This window comes from Perissodus microlepis, chromosome 12 (genome assembly GCF_051167445.1).
Source record: "Perissodus microlepis isolate ML-2025 ecotype Zambia chromosome 12, ASM5116744v1, whole genome shotgun sequence".
Lineage (NCBI taxonomy): Eukaryota > Metazoa > Chordata > Actinopteri > Cichliformes > Cichlidae > Perissodus > Perissodus microlepis.
Window position 1 is genome coordinate 13,970,544 of NC_140472.1, and position 11,080 is coordinate 13,981,623.

Consider the following 11,080-nt stretch of genomic DNA (forward strand, 5'->3'; position numbering starts at 1 on the left):
TCACCTGGTTGTGAAACACGTGTGACCTATTTTCTTCCTCTCACCTCCCTCTCAGCGTAGAAGAAAAGATCTTCGTGTAACTCTCCGTCCGTCAGAGCTATGATAACACTGGCAGTGCGATAACCTGTGAGCAAAAAGAATACAGTCATCCCTGCTGCAGTTTTACTGGCCTAGCAGATGAAATGCTCTAGCTACATACTTCAGATATACAAAGTCAGATATACAAAGTAACATGATATTTGGCATCCTCCATATATAATTCCCTATATGCCTGTATGTTGTATCGTTAACATGCTATCGTGTTTACAGGCAGAATGACACAAACGCATGCACGCGCTACCAAAACGTCGCCCACCTTGACTGAGCTAACAGAACACTGTTTGTAGTTACATGATCTAAACCTTAATTGTTGTAATTGCATATCTTATTCAGTCTAAATCAAATCACATGCATCTAAAGGCCTCCTAAAGGTGACCTCAAGTCAACAAGCAAATGTAAACCATAAGTAAAGCCACGACTGTTGGCTCTTTCCGACGTGTGCATCAATTTTCAAAGGCTTACGCTGAAGGTTACCTCTTCCCCTGAGCTCTTAGCAATAATTGTGTTCTTCTTTGTCAAGTTGTTTATTGTGACTAGTTTATAGGCCTGGACCAGTAACAGCATCATTAAAGCACACACACACACAAGGACAAAAAAGGCAATTTCATGTGGGAGCATTACGTAACAGTGTTTTTTTGCTCAGACTCTAATTATCTTGTGACCCCTTTGACCTCCTGTCCCTAAAGTCGGTAACACCCATTTGAGTTCAGTAAAGCACAGAAACAGACAAAACTTTCATACATTCACAGGTTTTGGTAAAAATTACACTTGAAAAATCTGCAGCGCACTATAAGGAGGAATAAAACACACCTTCTATGTTTCCGTGGTATATCTGCTCACTGGCCTGCGAACAATAAAAGAAAAGATAAATTAAACATGCTTAAGCCCAGTAGCATGCAAGGAATGAGGGAACTCCTTGTGTCTCTAACATTTCAGTCATCTAGTGCTCTGAACTACGCGGTGACTGTGCTGCAGCTGAAGCAGGAGGTGCCAACTTGAAGGTCCACTCACCCTCATGATGCCCAGATGCATGAAAGTGTCTCCTCCTGGTCGAACCAACTCAAGCTCCTCCAGTCCTTTGCGAATGCGTTCCCTGAGCGGACACGCAGAAGACAAGGGAATATCTAATCTAACTGAAATATATATATTGTCAGATTCATTTCTGAACATGGTTTTGCATAAAAACCAGATACTTTAGGGCGTGGCGACAGGATAATAGCTTCCATAAGGGCAGCATTTTGAGAAAATGCAAGCAATGTGTAGCAGATGAATAAACTGGAATGGTATTGGTGTGTGTTGGCCTGAGACACTTTTGCACAGACAGACAGGAAATGAGCCTTTTGTAGAGTAAGATCTACAGGAAGCACTGAAACATTAAAAGATTGGATACATAAACTGTCCTCATCGTGTCAAACACCACATGATTAAGTATTTGTGCAGACTGGCGACACTCTGCAGAGCAAAGGAAAGTATCTGTCTGGAATCTCTTCTTGGTCATAAAAATCATAAGCGCATAACTGTATGTGACCTCAGTCCAGATCTGGTATTACGCTCATTCCTTTCAGCTGGATGGCAGAAAATTAAAGGATTAGGACCAGTTTTTGTTTTTTGTATTTGTGGAGGAGGGGCTGCACCCACCTGTCTTCTGTGAGCCTCATTAAGATCCGTCCCTCAGTGGAGAACACAATGAAGGACATCCGCAACTGTGGGCTGGAGAAAAGACAGGAGAAAACATTCATCTGTCATCATTTCTTGTTACAAACTTTCCCACAGATTCTTGTTACAACACTTTTATTTCTTTACCTTATGAACTTCTGAGCTAAATTTTCAACAAAGTGATAGATTTCAGTCCAGTGATGCTGCACACTCCCAGATCTGAGAAGAAAAAGATCAAATTAATATGATGATGTGTTATTTAAAATCGCAGCTGTGCATCTAAACTACATCACCTCTCCTCTGGCAGTAGCCCAAGGCATGAATTAAAAAAAAACAAAACCCTAGCACTTTCAGGCAGGTGCAAGACCAAGTCTTAAAAAGACCCTAAAGCACCTGAAATTATACCACCATGTCTTTTGAGTCTTATGTTGTTTTGTCTCCATAAAAAATGAACTTTATGTCTGTTTTAATCTTTGTATGTCACTGTGAAATATGGTTCGTGGTCTCTCTTCTGTTGTTTGTGTGTCTTTCGGGTAGCTGCGGTCATGTTTTTGAAGCTGTGCATCTGTTTGTAGTTGTGTCTCTTTCTGTAGCCACCGCCCCTGACATTGGGGGCCCTCGTGTCTGTGCCCAGGGGGGAAGGAGTGCTTACAAAGAAAACAGCTGACTTGAAAGAGCCTGCAGAATAAATGCTTTGGAGAGCATGGTGAACTTACTCAACGAAGTAGTAATGATCTTCGAATTTCTAAAATCCTCTTTGTGCACCTGTAGTTACTTTAGTCTTAAAGTCATCAAAATACACTCACAATAAGGCTTCGTTAACCCTGCTGCGTAATAACAGCCGATCAGTGTTTCTGTTAATCATCTTGAACTTTGTTCTCTCTTTACTGTCACAGTTTTTACTTAACGTTTTTCTTGATTGCATAGCAAATGCCACAGCAAAGTTAGCCAAATCCCACTCTGTTTTTTGTCAGGAAATAAAAATCAGGAGATCGAGGAGGGATTAAAGGATTTAGCAGAGAAGCTGTTTTGTATAGTTATCTCATTATTCAATTATCTGTATCAATATCAGTACACAGTTACAGTTTTTTTGGCTGATTTTTTGGCCGACATTTTGTGAGCCTAGATGTCTTTTGAATGTGTCACTGCTGATTTTTATCACGGCTTTCAATGAAATTGTGTTTTCATAACACACGTATTTTTCCATTGTCACCATGACACAAATCCCAGCACAAACATCTGAGCCAACAGGCTGAAACACTGGAACATCTGGACCAAGTGGAGAAAGGCAGCGCAGACATGGGGAAAAGAGAGAAGAGGAGAAGAGAGATCAGGCAGATACTGTGAGAAGACAGTGAGGGCAGGTGGAGGACATCGCAGCTAAGAGGCAAAGTGAAGTCCCACCTGGAGAGGAGACAGAAATTTAAAGGAACAGCTAATGCCCGACAACAAATGCTGCCAGGGTGCACCTGTAAACCTGTGTCTTTGAAACATGGCTAATGCAAACAGTTGCTCACTCCTGCATAAGTGCCTGATTTTTCCTCTAAGAAATAGCAGCATGTGCCTGGACTTGGCACTGAGAAGTACTGTAGGACAACTGGAAAATCTCTCTCTGCTTCTGCATGTAGAGACTCTCTAAACAATGGAGCTACAGAAAAATCCACCAATTAAAACCTCCAAATAAAAAAAGAGTGGTTTAATGAGTTGGATCTTTTTTTTTTCTTGGCCTAGTTGGCCAAGAAGTTTGGCATGTGGTGATATTATAATAAAAACAAGTCGTTTGAAACCAGAATTTAAAAATACAAATGTCAGAAGGTAAGTACTCTGCTATAGTCCAAAGGCAACTCCCTGAGCAATTTAAGCATCGGTTCTAGAGAGGCTATGTGCTGATTTACCTTAAAAATTATTAGTTATTACCCTAAAAGGATTAGTTGGGAAAATTCTAAATTTGCAGAGCATCAAAATTCAGGTTTAACTTATCAATGCATCGTGTGCTGCCTGCAGAAACCTGCAAAATGAAAAAAGTCCACGACATGCCCCCTCCAAAAGACTGTCAAATGTAATTGTGATAGATTATTGTGGGAGGTTTCTGCCACTTTGCAGATTTGTACAGCTGTCTTTGCTGCACTGCTGAATGAAAAACAAAGATAACTCAAACTGAGCTTAGATAAACAGGGAAATGGATTCTAAATCATGACCTGTGTCCACATAACTTTATCATTATGACTCCCTAAGATACACAGAATTTGAAAATCTGAGAATATGAAGAAACGTAATTATCAAGAGAAGCTTTTCACTTGCTAGTGAGGTACGTATGTACACCAAACACAGCACTGTAACTGCAGCTGACAGTTAAATGGAGCAACAATCACAATAATGAAAACATTGCATCATTAACCCATTTTCCTGCATTGCATGACACCAGACTCATAATGATACCAAATGGGGTGATGACATCATAAAAACACTTGGCAAAACCATGATTTTATTGCTGCAGGGGACACAAAAAGCACAATTCTTTTAGGCATAAAGTAAATATTAATTTTAAACTTCGTGCATAAGTATGATTTCATAACAATGCATAAAACGTTTAGCTAGAGAACTGTCTTAAGTTTTCAGGGTAGGAAGAAACTTTACTGGATGTAGAAACAAAGACAGACACCAAATTGTTTCGTCAACAAACGCTTCTTCCTAGATTTTTTTTAAAAATCATGAACTGCTTTCAGTTATCGATAGAAAATCAGGTAATGTCTGTCAGTTCACTCACTTATCCAAAACAAAGTAGAGATCAAAGCCTCCAAAGCACGAGGATGACTGAGGTTGCCTTCTGTCCTGATTCGGTCCAGCATTACCAGCAGTAAGAACGACCAGCGCAGTCCCAAACACCACTGGCAACCAGGAGCTTCTCTTCCAGCACAAAGGCATTATTCCAGAAAAAAAACCCAAAAGTCTCATAAACATCAGATGATGAAGGAAACCAGCATCGGTTGTTTTCAAAGTTTTAATCCTCCTGTAGAAACTTCTTTCAGTTCTGCACAGATCCTTGAAGCACAAAAAGCAATGATCCAATAGAGAGCAGCGAGCTTAACTCAGAGGGTGAAGAGGAGGAGAGAGACAAAGCACGAGTGCTATGGAGCTCACTGTTGTTGGGACCCTCTCATCAGTGGTTCCAACACAGTATTATGTAGAGATGAGAAGAGCCCCATGCACCCTCCCACTGATATTTGCTGTTTTTGTAAAGGGCAAGGCCATCCAGCAGAAAGATCCACAAACCCTAGAAGTCTAACTCTTTTCATCTCTCTCCCTCTCTCTCTCTCTCTCACTCTTCCTTTCCAGAATATGATGCGAAGAACACAATGCAGAGCAAATACTGGAGTCTGCTGCCCTATCACACCATCTAGTGGTGATCAGTGACTGCCTTTATATAATTCACCCTTTATAAAGTGACCACAAATATTGTGGAATCAGTTCATAGTGTCTGATTCCTTGTGTGCTGGAACATATTACACACGAAAACCAGGAGCTGCAGAAACCTAATAATGCTGAAGACACATGCAAAGAATTTATCTTGGTTTAATGATGCAAAGAGAAAGTTACTGTCACATGTGATCATGTGAACAACAAGAAAGAAAGATAACATTAAGGAGAAGAAGTAAAACTAGCAACACATTTAGGTGACATCTGCATGACTGTGAAGACCGTGTAGACCAATTTCTGATTTCCATAAACAAAGTTCATTCATCAAACTTGAAGAGATAGTTACCGTGACAGTAGATTAGATGTTGCTAATGGCTTATGCATGAAGACACAAAGACTGTTACCATCGTTGCTGAATGCTGACCCCTCGTGGGCTCCAAAACATCAGTGACCTGCACTACTAACTTTTACTTACCCTAACTGAATCACAACTTTTGGATGCCTGTGTCACATTGGAAGCCATTACAAATACACCAAAGGACCAACATTGATGGTAACAGTTAGCTTTAACTTCACTTGAGATTCTTGAGTTTAGACATTTGAAATCCATAATTCCACTCTTCAAGTGATCTAAAGAATATGAGCTTTCAGTATTCATCCAGATTTTTTTTGTTACTTTAAATTTTCTTTTGTCATTAATCAGCTTTTTCTTATGTACAATTAAAGATGTTCAGCTATTTCCAACTTTAAAAGTTCTTCTTCTTTTCAGCTTTCAACAGTTCTGCACTTTGGCTTTCAGGACAATGATTTGGTGTATTTCAGCTCATTTAACATTTTTTTTCATCTGATTAGAAATATTGACAAACTATATCCAATGCAGCCTAGATATAAACCTTTGCTTCACAGACCGTGAATTACATATTTTTCCCCCTGAATCTCAATTGTTTTGTTTGTGTTGTATTTTGCTATACTACCACATTCAGTCGCAGACTACTGTGGCATCTCGTTGTTCCACTGCAACAGGTATGACTTACTTTTATCTCTAAATTCAACCGGCTTACAGCCACTTATCATTAGAGAATATTGACGTTTGAGTTGAAGCTGTCTTTACGTCACATTTATATGACAAAACCACCAGTTGTTTACTTCCAAAGGTCATTGTACATGCAGTTGTTAAAACGAAAGCGCCCTGCATTAAAAACACAATATTCACTCTTCAAAACTCTTCAGATCTGACAAATCAGACTTCCACAATGGTGAGTTTTATTTTTGCAAATTCAGAAGAAATTCAGTTAACAGCTGATTTTGATAGGCTAAAGTAATGACAACATTATTATCAAGTGTGATGTTTACTAGTAATTAAATATACATAAGTAAGTACTTTGATGGTGCCTAATCAAACTGCAATTTTTTTCCCCCGAAGAAATACTTGGCTCTGGCTCTGCTGCTGTGCGCTCTGCTGTCACTGACAAATAGTCAGTGCTTTGTTAAGCCTCAGACATATGGTGAGAAAAAAGGAATAATACATACTGAAAGACATAAAGTATATTCTTTGTGCACACACATAAACATTGAAAAATGTTCATGATCTTTTTTTTCACTCATAGGTATGACCCATTGTAAGGATGATATGGATGAGACATGGCATGCAGTGGGATCTAAATGGAGAAACAGTAAATGCTGGGACTGTACTTGCCAAGGATGCTGTGCTGCGTAAGTACATTTATTACTGTTATTTAAGTAGAGGAAAACATTAGTCATCTCGACTTTATATAATACACTGTTAACTGTGTTAACTTTACTTTATTGTCACAGGTATGCCACCCCACGACAGTTCCCCGACGACTGTGTGTCAGTGTTTGACTCAAAGAGATGTGAATATGTAGTGCACAAGAGAGATAACCCAACAGAACTATGCCCAATTTTTGCTGCAACGGGAAAGTGATTCAATCAATATTTAGACTCTTGAATAAAAATCCATAAATATGTCTTCGGTGAGTACCACTGAATGCAAAAACAACTAAATAAAATAATTAAAAGAAAAATGTTGGTGGTGATTCTTTTTATTTAGTCATGACTGCTATCGCCTGTCTGAGTTTGTCTTATACCCACTTCTTCAACAACTCTCTGACACTTTTTTTTGACTCAGCTATCCCAACTTCCATTTCCACTCCCAGCTCCAAAGTCCAAGACAGAGATGTCTCACTCTGTCACCAAATACACCATCCCTTCAGCTATGAGATGAGATGTCTCATGAAGCTCTGATTTATTTGTTCTTGGTGTTTATCTTCAGTCCCAGTTAGTTTATTCAAACACATACTAAGCTACACTGTCAGCTTGCTATAATGTGGAAAATGGGATTAAGACATTTTCACCCAATCTGAGTACTCAGTGTCATGGTTCTGGGTCTCTGACCCTGTGTGGAGAGGTTGTTGGACTTTGAGGCTTTATTTATTTGTATTATCTCTTTGTTTTGTGGTTTGGTTGGGGTTTTACATTTAGTGTATTTAGTTCTCTTCCTTTAGTTTATTCCTCCCTCAGTGTTTATCCTTTCTTGTCTAGGCTAAAGTATTTAGTTCATGCAGATGTCTGTGCGTCTCTTCAATTATCACTTTTCTTGCCTCCTCCGTGTTGCGTGGTGAAGTCTCTGTCTAAGTGTTCAGTGTTTTCATGTTTTAATTACTTCCTGTCTTATTTTGATAGTCCCTCATTGGAAACAAAACATACTTGTAATAGTAAAGCACAGTGACAACTCATCATGTGATATCAGAACTGAATATCTATTTACCTTGAACCAAGAACTATATCATTTTCCAAAAATTGCTGCCTGACCTTTGAAATTAAACAGAAGGGAGGGGTGGTCTATCCTGCTGCCCGTAACTTCCAGTAAGCTTGTACGCTTGCATGCAAACTGTGTTTGTTTAAACTTGGCATATCAAGTTATTTCTCAGATTTAAAAGAAATAAAGAAGATCTGAATATTTGTTGATTTGACTGTTTAACTAATTCTTAAAATGAATACAAACTAATAGAAAAACGACTTTCTCGAGCACCAATTTTGGTTGTTTGCTTTTTGAGACATTTTGACCTCTTCCACATGTATGTAGCGAATCTTCCCATCTACATCTACATCCAAAGGTGTTTAAAAGGAAAGCATCCTTTGTTGCTCAGACTGTTGCTTTTTGGATCTGGCAAATCTGACTTCCAGGATGGTGAGTTTCATTTTTGTTAGTTAACAGTTGTTTTGTACATTTCTGACAGGCTAAAATTATATAAATTATAGCAATAAGCAGCAATTTTATAAAACTTAATGTTTACTGGTAATTAAATGTACAGAAGTAATTACTTAGATGGTGCCTAATCAAACTGCAATGTTTGTTTTCCTCTGAAGAAATATTTGGCTCTGGCTCTGCCGCTGTGCGCTCTGCTGTCACTGACAAATAGTGAGTGCATCAACAAAAAAATTAGAACCTGGTAAGAAAAAAACAGAAATAACACACAGAGATAGACATACACTCACATTTTTTTAGTTGAATAGGAACTGTGCCAGAATAATATCTATCTATCTATCTATCTATCTATCTATCTATCTATCTATCTATCTATCTATCTATCTATCTATCTATCTATCTATCTATCAACCCATTGTAAGGATGACAATAACAATTGGCATGCAGTGGGCTCTAGATGGAGAGCTAATTGTTGGGACTGTACTTGCACCAGATGTTGCCGTGCCTGAGTGTTTACATTAAATTACTGGTATTTAAATAGATGGAAAAATCAATTATATTTGACTTTACATGATGCACTGTTAACTGTGTGTCTTTTACATTATCACAGGTGTGCCACCCCACAACGGTTCCCTGATGACTGTGTGTCAGTGTTTGACCCAGAGGCATGTGAATATGTAGTGCATAAGAAAGATGAACCAACAATACGGTGTCCAGTTTTTAGTGCAGTATTGAAGTGATTCGTTTTTTATGGCGTTCTGGAAGTCTGAAGATGGGCGTTTCATATAAATGATGCCTTTCATATCACTTTCGTGCCATTTTTCAAAATGCCTGTTAGTCCTTTTAGATTCTTGAACAAGAATTCATATGAAACCAACCACCAACTCTCAGTCACTTTTTCAGCTCAGGCATCTCAACCTTCAGTTCCACAGGCAGAGATCTGGCAATCTGTCACTCACCAAATAACAGACGTGGGAATTATTAAAGGAAAAACACATCATTATTATACTTTGGGAGAATTTTCAAGTACCTTCGCTTTACTTGAGTATTTATTAGTTAATATATTAATAGTATTATTATTTATTCTGAAAACTTTTCACTTGTACTCCCTACATTTTTACACAAATATCTCTACTTTCTATTGCTGTATATGTATCTGTATATGATGTGAAGTTATGGGTTTTTTTCTGGTTTAAAGATTTTTTTAAAAGTATAAACAGAATACTATCAGTGGGGATGGAAACTGGCAATATGTTGTTGAATTCAGCTCTGCAAATTCATAAAGAGCAGTAAACCTCAGCAGTGTAGATCAGTGTAGATTTTCACAAAGAAAATCTACTAGAGTTCATGGAAATTATTGTGAGTTGTGATTCTTTTCCCCACGGATAATCACTAAAACCCCCATCTGCCGAATCCCACTTTAACCCCTGACTATACTCACTTTTCTGTTTACGTGTGCAGGCAAAGTCACCTTCTAAAATTTAGGCAGCTTAAAATAGAGGGGTTTTTTTTTAAGTTTTTAGTTTTCTTTGTTTGTGTTCAATGTGATTTAATGCATTAGAATTAGAAATTCAATTGAACTAGAGTTCTAATACAATTCTAATATTATGTTATATTGAATAGCATGAAGTCCTTTGCACAGATGGAAATGCCCAACAAAGAGCTACTTTTAATGTATTATTTTGAGATTTCAGAGCCTGTACTTTTTCAGTTTTACTTGAGTAAGAAGTTGAATCAGTATTTGAGCTCTTACCAGAGCATTTTTTTAATTATGTAGCTGTACTTCTACTTAAAAAAGAATGTCTGTACCTTTGCCAACTCTAACCCAGCAGGGATCAGATAATAGTAGACTAAGCTGCTTCACACTTGGTGGGTGTTTTACGGATGCAAAAGAAATTCCAGCATCGAGGGGATGAAGTTGCTTGGAGCAGTAGTTCTCGTAACTTGTGCGCGTGTGTGGTGAAGTTTTTAATATTAAAACATTATTAGAAGAATAGTTAAATTACAACAGAAACTATGTAAAGCTGGTTGTGATGGTCAGAGAGCAAGTAGATGGACATAGTGGTGTCAGCCATTGGTTTTGGACACTGCACACTGATATTATGAAATACTTTTTAGCTTTCTATATTTTAAACGCAATCTCACCTGGACAGGAGGATAGATTAAGTAATCAAATTACAATTATGAACATTATAGTTGCAACACAAATAAATATTGCTGTGGCAGTTTTTATAAAGGCATGTCACTGCTGCACACTTTCAGCTCCAAATACAACCAAGCTATGACAGGTTATTGTTAGAAAAGAACAGAAACTTAACGACATGTGACTTCAGTCTTGTAAAATGTTACACATGATTTTAATTGAAAACTGTCATCCCTAGTCAGTCTGCTACCAAAACATATTTTCCTCATTGATTTCCTTCCTTTCTGATTTGTTGGTTTTACCAAATCTTAAACTGAACCCAAACTAATTTTTTTTTTAAAAATCACCAGGAGCCTCTTGTTTTTGGCAGTTATCCAACCCTTGGGAATACCTTTATTAGTGATATGATCTATGCCTTTATTGTATAATCTATGCCTCAAACCGTCCTTTCTGTAACTTAGACTGAATACAAGTCATAAAACAGACTTGTTACCCAAAATTAGTGACTGAGACCATATCGAGAACATTTTTAATGA

At 37.9% G+C, this 11,080-nt stretch overlaps 3 protein-coding genes across 3 annotated transcripts in view; 2 read left to right on the forward strand and 1 right to left on the reverse strand.

The window, feature by feature from the left end:
- antxr1a (ANTXR cell adhesion molecule 1a) overlaps positions 1-5,070 on the reverse strand; it is a 30,485-nt gene extending 25,415 nt beyond the window's left edge. Inside the window, exons 1-6 of the mRNA XM_084947527.1 lie at positions 4,523-5,070; positions 1,903-1,974; positions 1,738-1,809; positions 1,111-1,192; positions 910-943; positions 45-124 (exon numbers count right to left, since the gene is read on the reverse strand). Coding sequence (XP_084803653.1) covers positions 45-124; positions 910-943; positions 1,111-1,192; positions 1,738-1,809; positions 1,903-1,974; positions 4,523-4,716 — 534 coding nt within the window. The 5' untranslated portion in view covers positions 4,717-5,070. The remainder of the gene's footprint in view (positions 1-44; positions 125-909; positions 944-1,110; positions 1,193-1,737; positions 1,810-1,902; positions 1,975-4,522) is intronic.
- Positions 5,071-6,319: 1,249 nt separating this feature from the next.
- Positions 6,320-7,211, forward strand: LOC146375943 (beta-microseminoprotein-like). The gene is made up of 4 exons (XM_084947361.1): positions 6,320-6,428; positions 6,596-6,677; positions 6,780-6,885; positions 6,988-7,211. Exons 1-4 carry the CDS (start codon positions 6,426-6,428, stop codon positions 7,115-7,117), a joined length of 321 nt encoding a protein of 106 aa, XP_084803487.1. The 5' UTR covers positions 6,320-6,425; the 3' UTR covers positions 7,118-7,211.
- Positions 7,212-8,168: 957 nt separating this feature from the next.
- On the forward strand, positions 8,169-9,409 carry LOC146375944 (beta-microseminoprotein A1-like). Its single transcript, XM_084947572.1, is given in 4 exon segments — positions 8,169-8,383; positions 8,563-8,646; positions 8,806-8,912; positions 9,012-9,409. Coding segments are annotated over 4 exon segments (324 nt in total). The 5' UTR covers positions 8,169-8,380; the 3' UTR covers positions 9,142-9,409.
- Positions 9,410-11,080: the final 1,671 nt, after the last annotated feature.

Bases quoted from the DNA above. Each gene is read 5' to 3' on its own strand.
- LOC146375943 (XM_084947361.1), top strand. The intron at 6,678-6,779 runs GTGAGAAAAAAG...TTTCACTCATAG, and splicing joins TGTTAAGCCTCAGACATATG to GTATGACCCATTGTAAGGAT. The intron at 6,886-6,987 runs GTAAGTACATTT...TTATTGTCACAG, and splicing joins TGCCAAGGATGCTGTGCTGC to GTATGCCACCCCACGACAGT.